Source organism: Saimiri boliviensis, chromosome 20, assembly GCF_048565385.1.
Source record: "Saimiri boliviensis isolate mSaiBol1 chromosome 20, mSaiBol1.pri, whole genome shotgun sequence".
NCBI classification, from domain to species: Eukaryota; Metazoa; Chordata; class Mammalia; order Primates; family Cebidae; genus Saimiri; species Saimiri boliviensis.
This window is the reverse complement of record NC_133468.1, coordinates 14,824,474-14,841,020: the sequence shown is the minus strand read 5'-3', so window position 1 is coordinate 14,841,020 and position 16,547 is coordinate 14,824,474. Positions and strand designations below refer to the sequence as shown.

Sequence of the window (16,547 nt, the reverse complement as noted above, 5' to 3'; positions counted from 1 at the left end):
CCAGCCTAGGCGACATGGCGAAACACCGTCTCTATTAAAAATACAAAATTGGCCAGGTGTGGTGGTGCATGCCTGTGATCCCAGCTACTCAGGAGGCTGAGGTGGGAAGATGACTTGAGCCTGGGAGGCAGAGGCTTACTGTGAGCCGAGATTGTGCTACTGCACTCCAGCCTGGGCGATAGAGCCAGACCTTGTCTCCAAAAAAAAAAAAAAAAAGGAAACTCATACCTGCCACTTGCCTGTACCACACAGAGAGAGTAGCCTCAGGCCTGGGCCTCCACGGACAACATGCATCACTGGAATTTAGTGACAACATTTTGTTTCATTAGATTTTTTTCTAATGGTATCCTATTTGTAGTAAGTGATACTGCTTTTCAAATGACATTTAGGACGTCAAGTTTTCTTTTGAGACAGATGTTTTAAAGTATTGAAACTGAGTTGGTCCGGGTGCAGTGCCTGTCATCCTAGCAGTCTGGGAGGCTGAGGCGGGCGGACTGCCTGAGCTCAGGAGTTTGAGACCAGCCTGGGCAACACAGTGAAACCCCATCTCAACTTAAATACAAAAAATTAGCCGGGCATGGCTACTTCGGAGGCTGAGGCAGGATAATCGCTTGAAGCCGGGAGGTGGAGGTTGCAGTGAGCCGAGATCACATCACATCACTGTACTCCAGGCTGGGTGACAGAGCGAGCCTGACACACACACACACACACACACACACACACACACACACAGTTGATTTCAAGAAAGATGTTAAGAAGTCTTTATTTCATGATGGTTTCAACTATGAAAAAAAATCATACAATGTAATGTAGCCAATTGGAGCTTTGGTTTAGAGGGAAAAGTGGACTTTTAAGATAGCTAACTTGAGTCCGAAGCCCAGCTCTGCCACGTCTTGATTATGTGGCCTTCTTGGGGGTGTCGGTTTTCCATGAAGTGGGGGTGAAGGGTCTACCCTAGAGATTGCCCAGCAAGTCTAGTGACATCATAGTGCTTTCCAGAGCACAGCAGCAGGCCTCAGGGGGCCCACTTCACTCTGTGTGTCTCACAGTGCTTCCCCTCTGTGGCCCAGTCTCTCAAGCAGCATGCAGTCCCTGTCCTCCGGCAGCAGCCCCGGATCCCTCACGTCCAGCCGGGGCTCCCTGGTTGCATCCAGCCTGGACTCCTCCACTTCAGCCAGCTTCACTGACCTCTACTATGACCCCTTTGAGCAACTGGACTCGGAGCTGCAGAGCAAGGTGGAGTTCCTGCTCCTGGAGGGGGCCACTGGCTTCCGGCCCTCGGGCTGCATCACCACCATCCATGAGGACGAGGTGGCCAAGACCCAGAAGGCGGAGGGAGGTGGCCGCCTGCAGGCTCTGCGTTCCCTGTCCGGCACCCCAAAGTCAATGACCTCCCTGTCCCCACGTTCTTCTCTCTCCTCCCCCTCCCCACCCTGTTCCCCTCTCATGGCCGACCCCCTCCTGGCTGGAGATACCTTCCTCAACTCCCTGGAGTTTGAAGACCCGGAGCTGAGTGCCACTCTTTGTGAATTGAGCCTTGGTAACAGCACCCAGGAAAGATACCGGATGGAGGAACCAGGAATAGAGGGCAAGCAGCTGGGCCAAGGTAGAGAGCGCCGAGCCCAGAGGGTGGGAACTGGGAGGAGGGAAAGAGACACTGTGCTGAGAACCCCTAGTGATCATTCTAGTCGATATTTATTGACTGCTTTCTGTGTGCCAGGTCTTTGTATGGTGAGCATATTTATTGGGTGGTTATTTATTAGCTCAGTATTTTGGGGGTCCTGTGCTGAGGATTTTCAGTGGTAGATTTTGTCCTCCAACATTGAGCACCTTATGAAACCAAGTGTCAGGTCATCCTGTGCTAGTGGATATACATGGATTCATCTAGCCATTCATTCAGAAGACGTGCTGTGTGCCAGGCACTGGGCTGATCACTAAAAATTTTGTGTTGAAGACAGACAGGGTCCCTGTTCTCATGAAGCTTATGTTCAAATGGAAGCACAGGCAATAAACCTGCAACCAAACAGAAGCACTACAAAGAAAATAAAACAGGGAATGTGACTGAGCCTTTGAGGTTGGAGGTGGGACCGCCGGGGCAGATTGGGTTGTGAAGGAAGATGACATTTGAGTGTGGCTTCAATGGTGAGATGGAGCCAGCCTTGGGAAAAGCAAGAGCAAAATCTCCAAAGTCAGAGCAAGGGACTAGAAGGTAAGCCAGGAAGCCATGAGTCACAGGTAGGGGGTTACCAACAAGGCTGGAGAATTAGGCAGAGTCCAGATCCTAAAAGGCCTGGTGGGAGGTGCTAAGGAGTTTGCATTTTATCCTGACTGTACTGGGGACCCATGTGACTGTTTGAAGCCAGGAATGATATGATCTGACTCCCATTCTGCATGGAGTCAGAAAGAACACTTTGGTCTTAGTCGAAATTTAAGTTGAAATCTTCAAAATAGAAGATGATGCTGATGTTGACTGCTAAGATTTATTTGGAGAAACCTTATCTTTAGCCGCAACCACATAATAAATCATAATCGTTAACTTTTATTGGGAATATATTGTGAGTTGGGCAATGTGCTTGATATATGGTGAAATCAGTTATTTCTATTCTGTCCATTTCACTGATGAGGAATTGGAGATTCAGAGAGGTGATGTCGCTTGCCTTAAGTAACCCAGCCATCAAGTGAGGAAGCAAGGATAGGAACTGGGTTCTTCCTGGCCCCAGAACCCACCTCCTTTATTGTCATGCCTTAGGCTGGGAGGCAGTTCATGTGCACATTCAGGCCAACTCCTGGTGCTTGGGGCCCCACCAAGCCCATCTGACTCTGGGTGTGTAGATCGGGACTGAGTAGGATGCTCAGTAAACTCACCTGGACCTCCTTAGCTTTCCTGGCCACAGTAATCATAGCTATGATATATGGAGTACAGGTGTATAGGATTCAGGTACTTCTGTAAATAGTTACTAATGTAACCCTCCTAACACCTCTGGGAAGTGGGTGCTGTTTTTGTCCCCATCTTTTTTTTTTTTTTTGAAACTTAGTCTTACTCTGTCGCCCAGGCCGGAGTGCAGTGGCGCAATCTCGGCTCACTGCAACCTCCACCTCTCGGGTTCAAGCAATTCTCCTGCCTCAGCCTCCCAAGTAACTGGGAAAACAGGCATGTGCCACCATACCGGGCTAATTTTTTGTATTTTTAGTAGAGACGGACTTTTACCATGTTGGCCAGGCTGGTCTCGAACTCCTGACCTCAGGTGATCCGCCCGCCTCAGCCTCCCAAAGTGCTGTGATTACAGGTGTGAACCACCACACCTGGCCCTTTTTATCCCCATCTTAAAGATGAAAAAAGTGAGGGACAGCGAGGTTAAATGACTTGTCTGAGGTTAGTCCCACAGAGTGAAATGGCAAGACCAGGACTGACACAAGGACCACCTGCTCAGAACGCACACTATTATCCATGCACCCAGTTCCATCTACAAGGAGCTCATGCTCCTGGCTCCAGGTGAGATCAGCTAGAAGCAGCCAGACCCGTTTGAGCCCTATGGCTCTCAGGCATGGGTGAGTGTGCCACTGCTGTGCCCAGAATTGTCCATTTGTGTGCGAGGGCCAGTAGGAGCATGACAGGGAAATGAGGTTTCCTTGTCAAATAAAGGCTTTGAGTGCCAGTGGTTTCCTTAGAAGGGGAGCCGAGAGATCCCTGGGGTTCCCTTATCAGGAAGGGAGTCTTACTGAGTGTTCTCAAAATAAAAGCAAGCGTCCTATTATAGCAGGTGGCAAGCTTCGGAAAATCGTTCCCTGGAGAGGAGGGGTTACAGGTGGAACCTCTAACAAGCTCAAGGATTGTCCCTCTGATGGCAATGTTAAGCCAAGTCAGGACGCTCAGGTGCCAGCTGTGTCCTGTGAAGTGACCCCCTCCCCTCCCCTCTTCTCCCGAGTGGTGTCCTTGGAGCTTGTGAGCCTAAGACAGCACATGAGGCTGAGCACACACAGGTCTCTGGATGGCACTTCCTTCGTGCCATCTCCAGAAGCCTTCCCTGCAGCGAGCAATGCCAGGCAGAGCTCAGACGCTAAGCAGGTTATGCGATTAGTGCTGCTGTTCAGTCAGCAGACAAATTAATCTCCTTAAGTGGTTTAGTGGAGGGTGGAGATGCATGGGTCTGAAAGCAGGAGGTCTCCGCAGGCTCAGCAGGCAGGGGACGCGGGCTCGGCTTCCCCAATAGCAGCACTTGCAGTCTCCCAGACCCGCTTTGTCACAGATCGTCATCCCCAGCCTGCCATGCCCTGGACTCTATGCCCCTCTGTGCTGCAAGCCCTTGCCCTCCTCCACTCTGTCCGCAGGTACTCAGAGGTATTAGCTGTGAGGCTCTAAGATCTGGATCTGGCCTTCCCCGCTGCGAGGAGGGCAGGAACTGTCTTATTCATCTTCGTAGTTCTGAACCTGGCGATGGTCCTGGCACATCGTGGGTGTTCATTACTTGGGCAAGGAAGGAATGTACAACATGTGTTGAGTGCGTGGTTATGAGCCTCAGAGCAGAGACTTTCAAAGACCCCTGTTAAGGGTAGGGAAGAGGATGAGCTGAATTAGGAGTGGAAAGGGATAGGCCGAGTGGAAGAACAGGTGCTTAATCTCTTCCTTCTCTGTCCTAAGAGTCCAGGGGCTGTTATTTTGCCCCAGGTGGGTAGGGATGGATCTATTAGGTTGGCACAAAAGTAATTACGCCATTGAAAGTATAGATATCTACCGTGATAGGAAATCTATCAATTTTTGCCATTGAAAGTATAGATATCTACCGTGATAGGAACAGTAGTGGCAATAGGATAGTTGTAATGAGTTTTGTAGAACACTTTGCCTGCCTGCACCAGTCTCTGTATTAAGGACTTCCCCTATAATGCCTCGCTGAGTCCTCTCAGCAGCCCTATAAGTAGGTATTATTATCCAGGTTTTACAAATGAGGCATCTGGGGCTTAACAGGATTAAGTCAGTATCTCAAGGTCATGAAGCAGTAAGTGGTGGAACTGGATTTGAATCCAGGCAGTTTGACTCCAGAGCCTGGGATGGTAAAACACAAAATCACATGTGACTCCTTCCATCACCCTAAAGCAGACTTTATATTTTTTTGCTTTAGCATTTAGAGGTGGTTGGAATTTGCTGGAACCATCTTTTATCCATAGAGAGTGGATCAAAATTGGGAGTTAAGCCCAGGCACAGCGGCTCACACCTGTAATTCCAAAATTTTGGAAGGCCAAAGCAGGCAGATCGCTTGAGACCAGGAGTTCAAGACCAGCCTGGGCAATATGGCAAAACCCCATCTCTACCAAAAAATAATCATAATTTTAAAATTAGCTGGGTGTGGTGGCACATGCCTGTAGTCCCAGCTACTTGGGCAGCGGAGGTGGGAAGATCATCAGAACCCAGAGTGGTCGAGGCTGCAGCGAGCCATGATTGTGCCACTGCACTCCAGCCTGGATGAGTGAGACCGTGCCTCAAAAACATAACAAAACAAAATTGGGAGTTGCAAAGACAGTTTTCTGGTTCCTGAACCTGCCTTTCCTTCTCCGTCTTCTTTCTCTAGCTGTGAATATGGCCCAGGGGTGTGGCCTGAAAGTGGCCTGTGTCTCAGCTGCAGTGTCAGACGAGTCAGTGGCTGGAGACAGTGGTGTGTACGAGGCTTCCGTGCAGAGGTGGGTGCCTGGGTGCTGGCTCACTCTGTGGCCCTGTGAGCCATGAACTCTGAATATGAAGAGCCTAGGCTTGTGGGATGGCTTAGATTTTGGCCCCCATAGTGTGTGGGAGGAGCCCCAAGAGCGCATGACCCCACCTTCCTCTTGGCAGCCCAAGGCGCAGCAGCATAACCTTTGCTGGGACCTTGGAGGTGCTTGAGGTTTGGGGTAGTGATAGTTCTGTGGTAGCTATGAAAAGGTGTATGGCTAAGGAGCAAGCGCTAGAGAAAGGGAAGTCCCCTTCAGAGAGGGGTCCAATCTGGGCATAGTGTGAGCCTGTAATCCCAGCTACTTGAGAGGCTTCAGTGGGAGGATCACTTGACACCAGGAGTTCGAGACCAGCCTGGGCAACATAGTGAGACCTCCCCATCTCTAAAAAAATTTTTACTTTAATTAAAATTTTTTTAAGAGGACTTGGAGGGAGGCTGAGCAAACCCTAACTTTCCTTCTTGGGGATCCAACCGCAGCCTCCCGAAACAGTTTGTTCACTGCAGGGAAGCCTAACTCCCCCTCCCCTGTTGCCTTTCAGACTGGGTGCTTCAGAAGCTGCTGCATTTGACAGTGATGAATCGGAAGCAGTGGGTGCGACCCGAGTCCAGATTGCCCTGAAGTAAGTGACATGGATGATGAGGACAGAGCTAATGGTCTGTGTGGGGTCACTTCTTCATCCGCATTTACCTTCACAGCCACCCAGGGTGGAAGGCAGCACCGGCAGGACCTGCTGGCCGTTGCAGCTTCCTAACTAAAAAGATGCCAATTCACTCTTCAGCTCCCAGCTGTCCACTTTACAGATTGGAGAAACGAGGTTTTCAAAGACCTTGTAACTTGCCCCAACTCACTGAGCTGACTGGTGGCAGAGCCAGGAACAGGGCTGAGACCTCCTGCCTCGGCGTGTGTGTTCATTGTTATGGTGGCTTTTGTCTTTCCAGCCCATCCAGGTTTCAATGAACTGGACAGAAGTTGACCACTAGGGGCCGCAGCCCAGATTGGGTCAACACACACATGGTGGTTCCTTTTGTTTTCTCTTCTTGGGGGATAACTCAATATGTTTTTATTTTTTCTAGACATGGTCTTACTCTGTCGCCCAGGCTGGAGAGCAGTAGCACGATCTCAGCTCACTGCAACCTCTGCCTCCCTGGTTTAAGCGATTCTCTCCTGCCTCAGCCTCCCAAGTAGCTGGGACTACAGGTGTGCGCCACCACGCCTGGCTAATTTTGTATTTTTAGTAGAGACAGGGCTTCACCATGTTGGCCAGGCTGGTCTCAAACTGACCTCAAATGATCCCCCTGCCTCAGTCTCCCAAAGTGCAGGGATTACAGGCATGAGCCACCATGCCCGGCCTTCAGTATTTTTTAATAGGAATTAATTGCCAACATTTCCATATCATGAAATTTCACCCACATTTATGAGTTCTTTTTAAAAATTTAGACAACCGGCTGGGCGCAGTGGCTCATGCCTATAATCCTGACACTTTGGGAGGCTAAGGCAGATGGATCACTTGACTCCAGGAGTTCAAGACCATCCTGGGCACATGATGAAACCCCATCTCTACTAAAAATACAAAAAATTAGCTGGGCGTGGTGGCGCACACCTATAGTCCCAGCTACTTTGGAGGCTGAGGTGGGAGGATCGCCTGAGCCCGCGAGGTCGAGGCTACCATGAGCCCTGATCATGCCACTGTACTCCAGACTGTATGACAAAATTTTTTTTTTTTTTTTTCAAAGAACTGGCAGTTCTAGCTTTGCATTCCTGCATGGCAGCAAAGCACTGGGCCTGTGCTCTTGAGCTCACCACAGTCCCCAAAGCAGCCAACAGCCACATCCTGTGACTTTTAACAGAGAGAAGGAGTGAGAGTGATGAGTGTTTTACTAATAGGTATGCCCTTTTTCATTTCAGGTATGATGAGAAGAATAAGCAATTTGCAATATTAATCATCCAGCTGAGTAACCTTTCTGCTCTGTTGCAGCAACAGGACCAGAAAGTGTGAGTATGTAGCTGGACATGTGTATATCATACTCTCACCCTCTGGAGTCACCCCTGGGGGTCATTTTTCTGCCCTGTCCTGATCCACTTATGGGCTTGTCAAGGCACTGTGAGTTTGTAATGCATATGACCATGATGCTAAATGTCACATGATGTAAATGCATGTGAATATAGGCACAATGGCAAGCACACCAGCAGTAAAGACACGCACTCTAGCTCACTGTGAATTCCTGTCCCATTACTTGCTGAGCACCTGCTGCATGCCAGCTCTAGGTATGGGGCTGTGAGCAGATCCTCCCTGGGCCCTACCTTCCCAGACTTTGAGCTTCGTGGAGAAGAATGGTCACAGTCTGTCTTCTCCTAAGCTCAAGTGTTTCTTGCAGAGAGAGATGGGTCTTCTGTTTCCAAGAGTCAACACCAATCACTGTGCTTCCCTTGGAGGGATGTGACTGCATGTCACCTTGATGCTGATAGACGGCAAACACGTGCTCTGTCCGAATGTGGGCTCTTCCCATGGTAGATGGGTTTATCCTTTATTGCACTCATCTGCCTATGAGTTTTCTTCTTAACCAGACCGTAAGGCATGGAGGGTGGCAACAGGAGCTGATGTGTCTGTGGTCTACACCCAGCCAGCCTGTGAGGGTGGCACATGTGGGAAGAAGGAAGGGCAGGAAGAAGGAAGGGCACATGATGAACAAAACAGAAGGAAGACAAGATGGGACGCTTGGGTCATTTTCAGTCTTTTGCCCACACAGACGGTGCCAGGCTGAATAGCCTTCTCTGTGTCTCACTGGTACTCATGCAGGGGTATCTGTGGGATAATGCCTGGAAGTGAGGGGTCTGGACCGAAAGATAAATGCATCTGGAATTTTGTTCGATTCGTCTAAGTCCCTTCCAGTGCATAGGGGCCTGATTGCCCAGATTCCTCAGTGCTGCAAACTCTCATCCTCTGTGGTTCGTTTAGGGATTTCAGCAGCTGTTTAGCCCCAGACCTCGGCTGACCCAAGATTTCCTGTGGTTCTGTCTCCCTCTAGGAATATCCGCGTCGCTGTCCTTCCTTGCTCTGAAAGCACCACCTGCCTGTTCCGGACCCGGCCCCTGGATGCCTCAGATACTCTAGTGTTCAATGAGGTGTTCTGGGTATCCATGTCCTATCCGGCCCTTCACCAGAAGACCTTAAGAGTCGATGTCTGTACCACCGACAAGAGCCATCTGGAAGAGTGCCTGGTAAGGGCCGTGTCTGTCTGCCTGTCTGGCCTTCCGTGTTTATGGGGATTGGTCCACCCTGGGCTTCAGGAAGAAGGCTCAAAGGAGATGCAGATTGTGCTATCTGTCAGGCTTATCTTGGATTCTAGGCAGAGATGCTTCCACAGGTGAATGCTGTTCTCAGACAGGGTGGGAGGGAAGGAGCTCTTTTCACAAGAGGAAGAGTAATGGACCTGAAAGTGCCTTTTAAAACCGCCAGAACCTGGAAGATGCTAGCCACAGCCGTGGTCTGTGCTTCTTACCTCATCCCTCATGCGTGTAGTAAAGCTGTTGTTTACTATAGTAAAGCCGAGGTGCTCTAGCACCGCTTCAAACCACAGCTTCACAACAGGCATGAGAGACGAGGTAAGCAGCACAGACTACAGCTGCGTGGTGGCTTATACCTAGAATCCCAACCCTTTGGGAGGCCACGGCTGGAGGATCACTCAAGCGCAGGAGTTCGAGAGCAGCCTGGGAAACACAGCAAGACACCATCTCTACAAAAATAAAATTAGCCTGGCATGGTGGTACGTGCCGGTAGTCCTAGCTACTCTGGAGGCTGAGATGGGAGGATCTCTTGAGCCTAGGAGTTCAAGGCTGCAGTGAACTGATCATGCCACAACATTCTGGCCTGGGCAACAGCAGAACCCTGTGTCAAAAAAAAAGAAAAAAAAAAAGTAGCACAGAATAATGAAAACAAACACATAGGCATTCACATCCCACCTTTACCACTTGCTCTATAGCTGGATGACCTTGGACAAGTTACTTAACATCTCTGATTCTCATTTTTCTTGCCCATAAAATGCGAATAATAATGCCTCTGTCATGCCCACTAGAAGAATGTTTGTAAGGATTCAGATAGCACCTCTTCAAGCATCTGACACACAGCGGGTTCTCGTTGATTGAGGCCATTGCTAGACTCCTCCCTGAAACGGACCTCCTCCAGCTTCCATCTCCTCACTGCACTGGCAGGAGTCAGGACTGGAGATGAAGTAGCCCCGGGTACACTGTTTCCTAAAAAACTGTCCCCTTAGAGACAGGCAGACCCAAGTGCAGACAGATACTCAGCTTTCCCATCTGTAGAAGGGGGACTTACAGAACAGCTAACTCAGGGGCTTGTGATGTACAAGTGAGTTAAAAGAAGTAAAGGCCTGTGTTAACCCTGATGCCATTTAGTGTTAGAGTATTTTAATGCTAACTTAACTATGGGCACAAAGGAGGGAGCCCAAGCATGGGCATTATACCTGGGAGGTTGCTCTACTCATGCTCAGATCTGTACTGGGAGCTTGTGTCCCACCCCTGTGTCTGGGGCTGGGGATTCAAACGGAAAACCAAATAGACAAGGCGCCCGCATTGATGGCTAACTTGTAAACAAACTGTGAGGAGGGCTGTTTTGGAAATGGATGGGTTGAAGTGATGGAGGAAAATGTGGGATATGTGCAAAGGAGAGAAACAAGATACATACACCTCTCCGAGCCTCTCCCGCCTCGGCGTCTGGAAGCTGGAGTGTGGATCCTCTCACGGCCTCCTCAGAGGGCTCACCACCTTTCTCCTGCTGTAAATCACAGGCCTTTGCCCAGAGTAGGGAATCTCTTTGCTCTCCATCCTTGCCTTCATCTGCTTGTGCTGTAAAAGCCTCTGTCATGGCATTGTGGGGCCATATCCTTGGATTGCAGCCTGGGGCCGACACCAGGCTTGCCCTTCCAGCCAGGCCTCCTCAGAATCTTTAATTCTTGGTCAGTTCCCTTATCTGTAAAATCTGGCTCATACTGACTTCCTGGAGGTGGTTCTCTGAAAACTAAATGAGATGCTACAGCAGCGCTTCAAACTGTGCCATGCACATGAATTCCCTGGAGCTCTGGCTAAAATGCAGATTCTGATTCAGCAAGTCTGGAGCAGAACCTGATATTCTGCATTTCTAACAAGCTCCCAGGTGAGGCCAGTGCTGCTGGTTCCTAGATCACACTTTGTGTAGCAAGAATGCAGAGATGCAAAGTGTCTGTACTTCGTGCTCACTGGATATCAGTTCCTATCTCTTTCCTCCTTAGCTGGGTACAAAGCAGCGTCACTACCATTTATGTTGTTGTTACTGACAGTAATGCAGAAGTTAGTATCAGTAGGATGCAGTTTATATGGCAGGCACTGAGCTAAGCTCTTTATATGCATTATCTCTGTTGTTTTTATTATTATTATTTTAGACTGAGTCTCACTCTCACTGAGTCTCTGGAGTGCAGTGGTGTGCTATCTCAGCCCAGTGCAACCTTCACCTCCCTGGTTCAAGCGATTCCCCTGCCTCAGACCCCCGAGTAGCTGAGACTACAGGCACGCACCACCACGCCCAGCTTATTTTTGTTTTTTAGTAGAGGCAGAGTTTCACCATGTTAGTCAGGCTGGTCTTGAACTCCTGACCTCAGGTGATCCACCCACCTCGGCCTCCCAAAGTGCTGGGATTACAGGTGTGAGCCACCACACTCAGCCCATTATCTCTACTGATCCTCACTCCAACCTTGCAAAATAGGTAGCATATTCCAGTGGAAAAACTGAGGCACAAACAGGTGAAAGACCTTTCCTAGATCACACAGTTAGAAAGTGGCAGAAGCCGTATTCGAACCCCAGCAGGTCCACCTCTGAAGTTCACACACGTCAGCGCCTCTGTGTTGTCTCTTTGCCCCACTCCCTGGAGCCCAGAGGTGGGGGTGGTGACTTGAAGGGGTTGGCAAGCCTGGGCTCCTCCAGCGAAGCGTTCCCCTGGCCCTGGGCATTCTGAAGCCAGAAGAGGCTCAATCCTGTTTTCTTCTCCTAATTGGATGCCTTTTATTCCTCCTTCCTAATTGAAGGCTGGTCATTGCTGGTTGCCATGGCAGCGGCCAAAGCGCTCATCTCACCGTGGCTGGTCTTTGCCTGTGGCCAATGGGAAACCTCCTTTCCCGTATACGGTGGGGACATGGAGTGTCAGGCTGTTGTATTTTGGTGGCTGGAGGAGAAGAAGTGAGATGGGAGGAAAAAGGGCCTGTCCGCTCCCACGCAGAGACTCCAGGCAGCAGGGTGTGTGGAATCCCCAGTCTGTTTTCAGCTCAGCAGCAGCAGTATCTGTACTGAGCTGAGTCTATCTGTCTGTCAGTGGGCTAAGAACTTTGTGTGCAGTATCTCATTTAATCCTTGCGATGGCCCCAGGAAAATAAGGGATCAAGGCCCAAGTAACCTGCCAGTTCATCCAATGAGAAGATGGCAGAGCCTGGATTTGAACAGAGACTCCAGCTTCCTTATGTGTAGCCATCACATCATGCTACTTCTCAGGGAGTTACTATGAGCGTCTCTTCATGTCCCCAGACCCAGATTATAGATTTGGAGAAATACACAGCCTGTCTTCCCAATATCACAGGCAACAGTTCCACCAAATGCCCTAGCATGGCATTGCAGGGGTCTTAGTTGCCCCCTGCTCTGCTGCTGAGCTCCACACCACCCAGCCCAGGCTCTCTTGAGGAAACCCACTTCTCATGCCCCACTTACGTCCCCTGGTTCACCAGTGAAACCGTTCCCTTGCCCCCTCTCACTTTGCCATGCTAACTTGGCAAAACCCCAGCCCTGTCAAAGTGAACTCTCCACCCCCTCCTCTCCAAATGAGCAACTGGAAAAAAAAATGCACACAACCACGCTGTATGGCGTCATTTGGAAATGGTGATCACTCACTTCCCATGAGCCCTGAATGCTGCCCAGAAACTATACTGTATCTCCCTGGACCATTGACTCGCCCACTCATCACAATGACTAATTTATACTTCTCTCAGGGAGAGAAGAGAGGAGGACTCAGAAGAGCGCTCCCACACCACATCTAGCTGTTCTTGTCGGTTCTGCCATTTCCCTAGCTTCTGAGGATGGTCCTTCTTCACTGCTATCTGAGGCCACCACCCCCGTTTTCTCACAAGAACATACCCCAACAGCCATTCTGCTCTTTTCTCCATCTTTAACTTTCCCTCCTCCACTGGATACCTCCTATCAGTATATCGTCATGCTGTTATTTCCCCCATGCTCAAAGCAAAACAAAACAAAAAAAATTTTTGAGAGAGGATCTTGCTTTGTTGCCCAGACTGGAGTACAGTGCTGTGAACTCCGCTCACAGCAGACTTGACCTTCTGGGCTTAAGTGATCCTCCTCCTTCAGCATCCCCGGTAGCTGGGACTACAGGCACAAGCCACCATGCCTGGCTAATTTTTTTCACTTTTAGTAGAAATGAGGTTTCACCATGTTGACCAGGCTGGTCTCAAACTTCTGACCGCAAGAGAGCCACCCACCTCAGCCTCCCAAAGTGCTGGAATTACAGGCATGAGCCACTATGCCCAGCCTGACCCTCAGCTTTGTACCAAGGGTGTGCTCCTCATGTTCATCAGTGAGCTCCTTGTTCCTAGACCAGGGGCCAGCTGTCCATCTTCCTACTGGCCCCACCAGCTGCACCTGCCACAGTTGCTGACTTCACCTCCCTCAATGTCCTTCGCCCTTGCCTGGCCTCCCGGTTACCTCACTCTTCCAGTGTTCTCCCCTCACCTCTAGCATCCCGGTTTCCTTTGCCGATTCATCCTCATTTCCCTGACCTCCCTATGTCAGAGGGCCCGGGATTGGGTCCTTGATCTTTACCTTTTCCACTCGTTTCCTTGGTGGTGTCATTTTATCTCCCAGCTGCAAACCCATCCCAAGTGCAGGGCTCCAGCCGGGGCCTCCCCACTGCTCTCGAATCTCTATCTCCACTGCCTGTTCTGTATCTTCACTTAACACGTAAAATAGGACCTCAAACTAACATGGCCACAAGAGCGCCCCTGATCTTTCCTCCTGTATCTCCGCGGTCTCAGCCGATGGCAACCTCATTCCTCCATTGCTCAGGCCAGACACCCTGCAGTCATCCTTGACCCCCTCTTCCCCTCACCCCATCGTCTTAGTGCCACCTTTTAAAAGAACCCTAAGTTCCGCTTCTCACCACTTCCCCAGACCCAAGCCACTGTCTTCCCTTACCTGGATGATGGCAGCCATCTTCTACTTGGTCTCCCAGCTTCTGTCCTTTTTCCCTTCCTCTTTTTTCAGCAGAGTAGCCAGACTCATCCTGTTTAAATGTAAATCGGTGCATGCCCTTCTCCTGCTAAAACCTCAAGATGCCTTATGTGTCCACCTAAAGTCAACACCTGTGTCCTTTGCCTGGCCTCCAAGGCCCCTTGGGATTTGGCCACTTCTTACCTCTGGGATTTTTCTCCCCAAAACTCCCCCTCCAGCCTCATATTCCTTGATCACACCAACATATGCCCCCTCCCGCCCCCCACTCCAGGCCTTTGCACTTGCTGTGTTCTCTGCCTGGCATTCTCTCCTCCCAGGTGTCCATGGGCAAGACTTGCTCCCTCACTGCTTTCCGGACTTGACTCAGATGTCGCCTTCTCAGTGAGGGCCTCCTTCTGCCCTCTTTCAATCCCATTGCGCTCTCTGCTCTCTGATCCCTTCTTAGTCCCTTTCTCTGTAGCATTTTTCTCTACAGCACCTTTTATCACCTAACATTTCACTGTACTTCATAGATTCTTCAAATTTTATTTCTGAAATCAAGATGTACTTTGTACTAAATAACAGGTTGTAGTTTAATTAGCAACTATTTCCCTTTCTTAGTGCACAAAATAATGGTATGCTTTTAAATTGATAGCATCTTAGAATCGATGAAACACAGTGTGGAGTTGACCTATTGAGTTGTTATCTGATTCCCCTAGACTCAAATATAAGGTCATGGGGCAGGAATGTGTATCTGCCTTCAATTCTGCTGTCTCTGCAGCACGCAGAACAGTGCCTGGTACGTAAGACTTCTCAGCAGATTTTTGTGTGTTGAATAAATGAATGAATGAATGTGTAATTGCCCTCAAAATTGCATCCGGTTTAATGAGTTGATTGGCTTGAAACCAGTTTCTGGAGGTTCCATTCCTTCCTTTCTCCTTTAGGTTTTCATGTAGGTTGACTCTTCGAATGTGGTAAGGTGGTGGACAGCGAGGTAGACCATATTCACCCTGTGAGCCGGCCCCAGAAAAATGATGTATCTTATTAGAATTCATAATAATCGCTGGAGGTGTCACACCTCAAAGCTGTGATTCTGGTCCTTCCCCCTCGTGCCTCACAATGGCCTGGCATGTTCTACACTGTAATATCCAACACAGCTGTCTATCTCCCTGGAAACCATGAGCCTTTTGGGGGAAGAATCAAGTCTTACATGCTTATGTGGCTCCAGAGTCTGCGAAGGGCTTAGGGAGTTGTTATTGAATTAATAAATGAGCAATAGACAAATATTTGTATATACGTACCTTTATTCTGGGTGCCTGAAATGTGACAAGCATTTAATTCACTCTGATCCTTCCAATAGGCTGGTAGGTAGGAGTTATTTTCCCTGTTTTCCAGATGAGGAAGCTGGTGCTAAACAAGTGAAGTGCCATCATCGTGCTTGCTTCCTCTCCCTACTCAACTCTGTGCTTTCAGAAATACCTTTCACTGCCCCAGACCTAGCACAGCCCTGCCATGTTCCCGTGCATCCTGATGGAAGGAAGAATCGGAAGCATCCCAGGTGGACTGCAGAGCCCCCTCCTGGTCCTAGGCACCCACCTGAGCCATTGCTTGGTGATCTGGTTTGGCTGTGTCCCCACCCAAATCTCATCTTGAAGTGTAGCCCTCATAATCCCCACGTGTTGTGGGAGGGACCTGGTGAAAGGTAATTGAATCATGGGGATGGTTATCCCCATGCTGCTGTTCTCATAATGAGTGAGTTCTCACGAGATCTGATGGTTTTATAAGGGGCTTTTCCCACTTTTGATCAGCACTTCTCCTTGAGGCTGCCATGTGAAGGACGTGTTTGCTTTCCCTTCTGCCATGATTATAAGTTTCTTGAGGCTTCCCCAGCCATGCTGAACTGAGTCAACTCAATCTTTTTCTTTTATAAATCACTCAGTCTCAGATATATGTTTATTAGCAGCATGAGAACAGATTAATACACTTGGCTACAGGTCCACCTTGCAAACTGGCATTTGGTATTTCTACCACCCATTGGCACAGAGTCTGGGTAGCCCCTTCCAACCACCAACACTGGTGTGTTAGGGAAAGTGAGCTGACCACCTTCCCAAACCTGACCAGGGCTCATTTTTGGACATGTTGAAACAAGCCTCTGAGGAATGATTAATTAGTTTGTAGTAATTTCTAGGAAGGATGTAAGGAAAGCAAAACAGTAAAAATATTAAGTCAATTGAAATAATTTCCTTCTCTGTGAGCTTATATTCAGTCAGGTTAGTTTGTTATAGTTTGTTTTTATTTTAAGGGATATATTTGCATGATTCAAAGAAAAATTCTATGGAAAGGTTTACTGAAGAGAAATCCTCTCTCTCCCCATCCCGGTCCCACCCCCTATCCTATATAGGTGACCACTTTGATTATGTAATTTCTTTTTCATCTTTCCATTATTTCTTGTGTACGTATGATCATGTTCACTCCCCCTCACACCTGAAACATGGGGCAATATATAGATAGTCTATAGATATAGTTATACTTATCCCCCCTCTCTTTCTTACACAAAAGGTAGCATATTATATATTCTTTTCTGTACC

The 16,547-nt window shown here is 49.1% G+C and overlaps 1 protein-coding gene across 8 annotated transcripts in view; it reads left to right on the top strand.

The window, feature by feature from the left end:
• WWC1 (WW and C2 domain containing 1) overlaps positions 1 to 16,547 on the top strand; it is a 187,031-nt gene that overhangs the window by 135,729 nt on the left and 34,755 nt on the right. For 4 of the 8 annotated variants that reach the window (XM_074390375.1, XM_074390374.1, XM_074390376.1 and 1 more), the window contains 5 exons: positions 1,050 to 1,606; positions 5,565 to 5,673; positions 6,242 to 6,322; positions 7,609 to 7,695; positions 8,730 to 8,922. In XM_074390375.1, coding sequence (XP_074246476.1) covers positions 1,050 to 1,606; positions 5,565 to 5,673; positions 6,242 to 6,322; positions 7,609 to 7,695; positions 8,730 to 8,922 — 1,027 coding nt within the window. The remainder of the gene's footprint in view (positions 1 to 1,049; positions 1,607 to 5,564; positions 5,674 to 6,241; positions 6,323 to 7,608; positions 7,696 to 8,729; positions 8,923 to 16,547) is intronic. The other 4 variants (XM_010346667.3, XM_010346666.2, XM_010346669.3 and 1 more) reach the window with 1 other exon arrangement.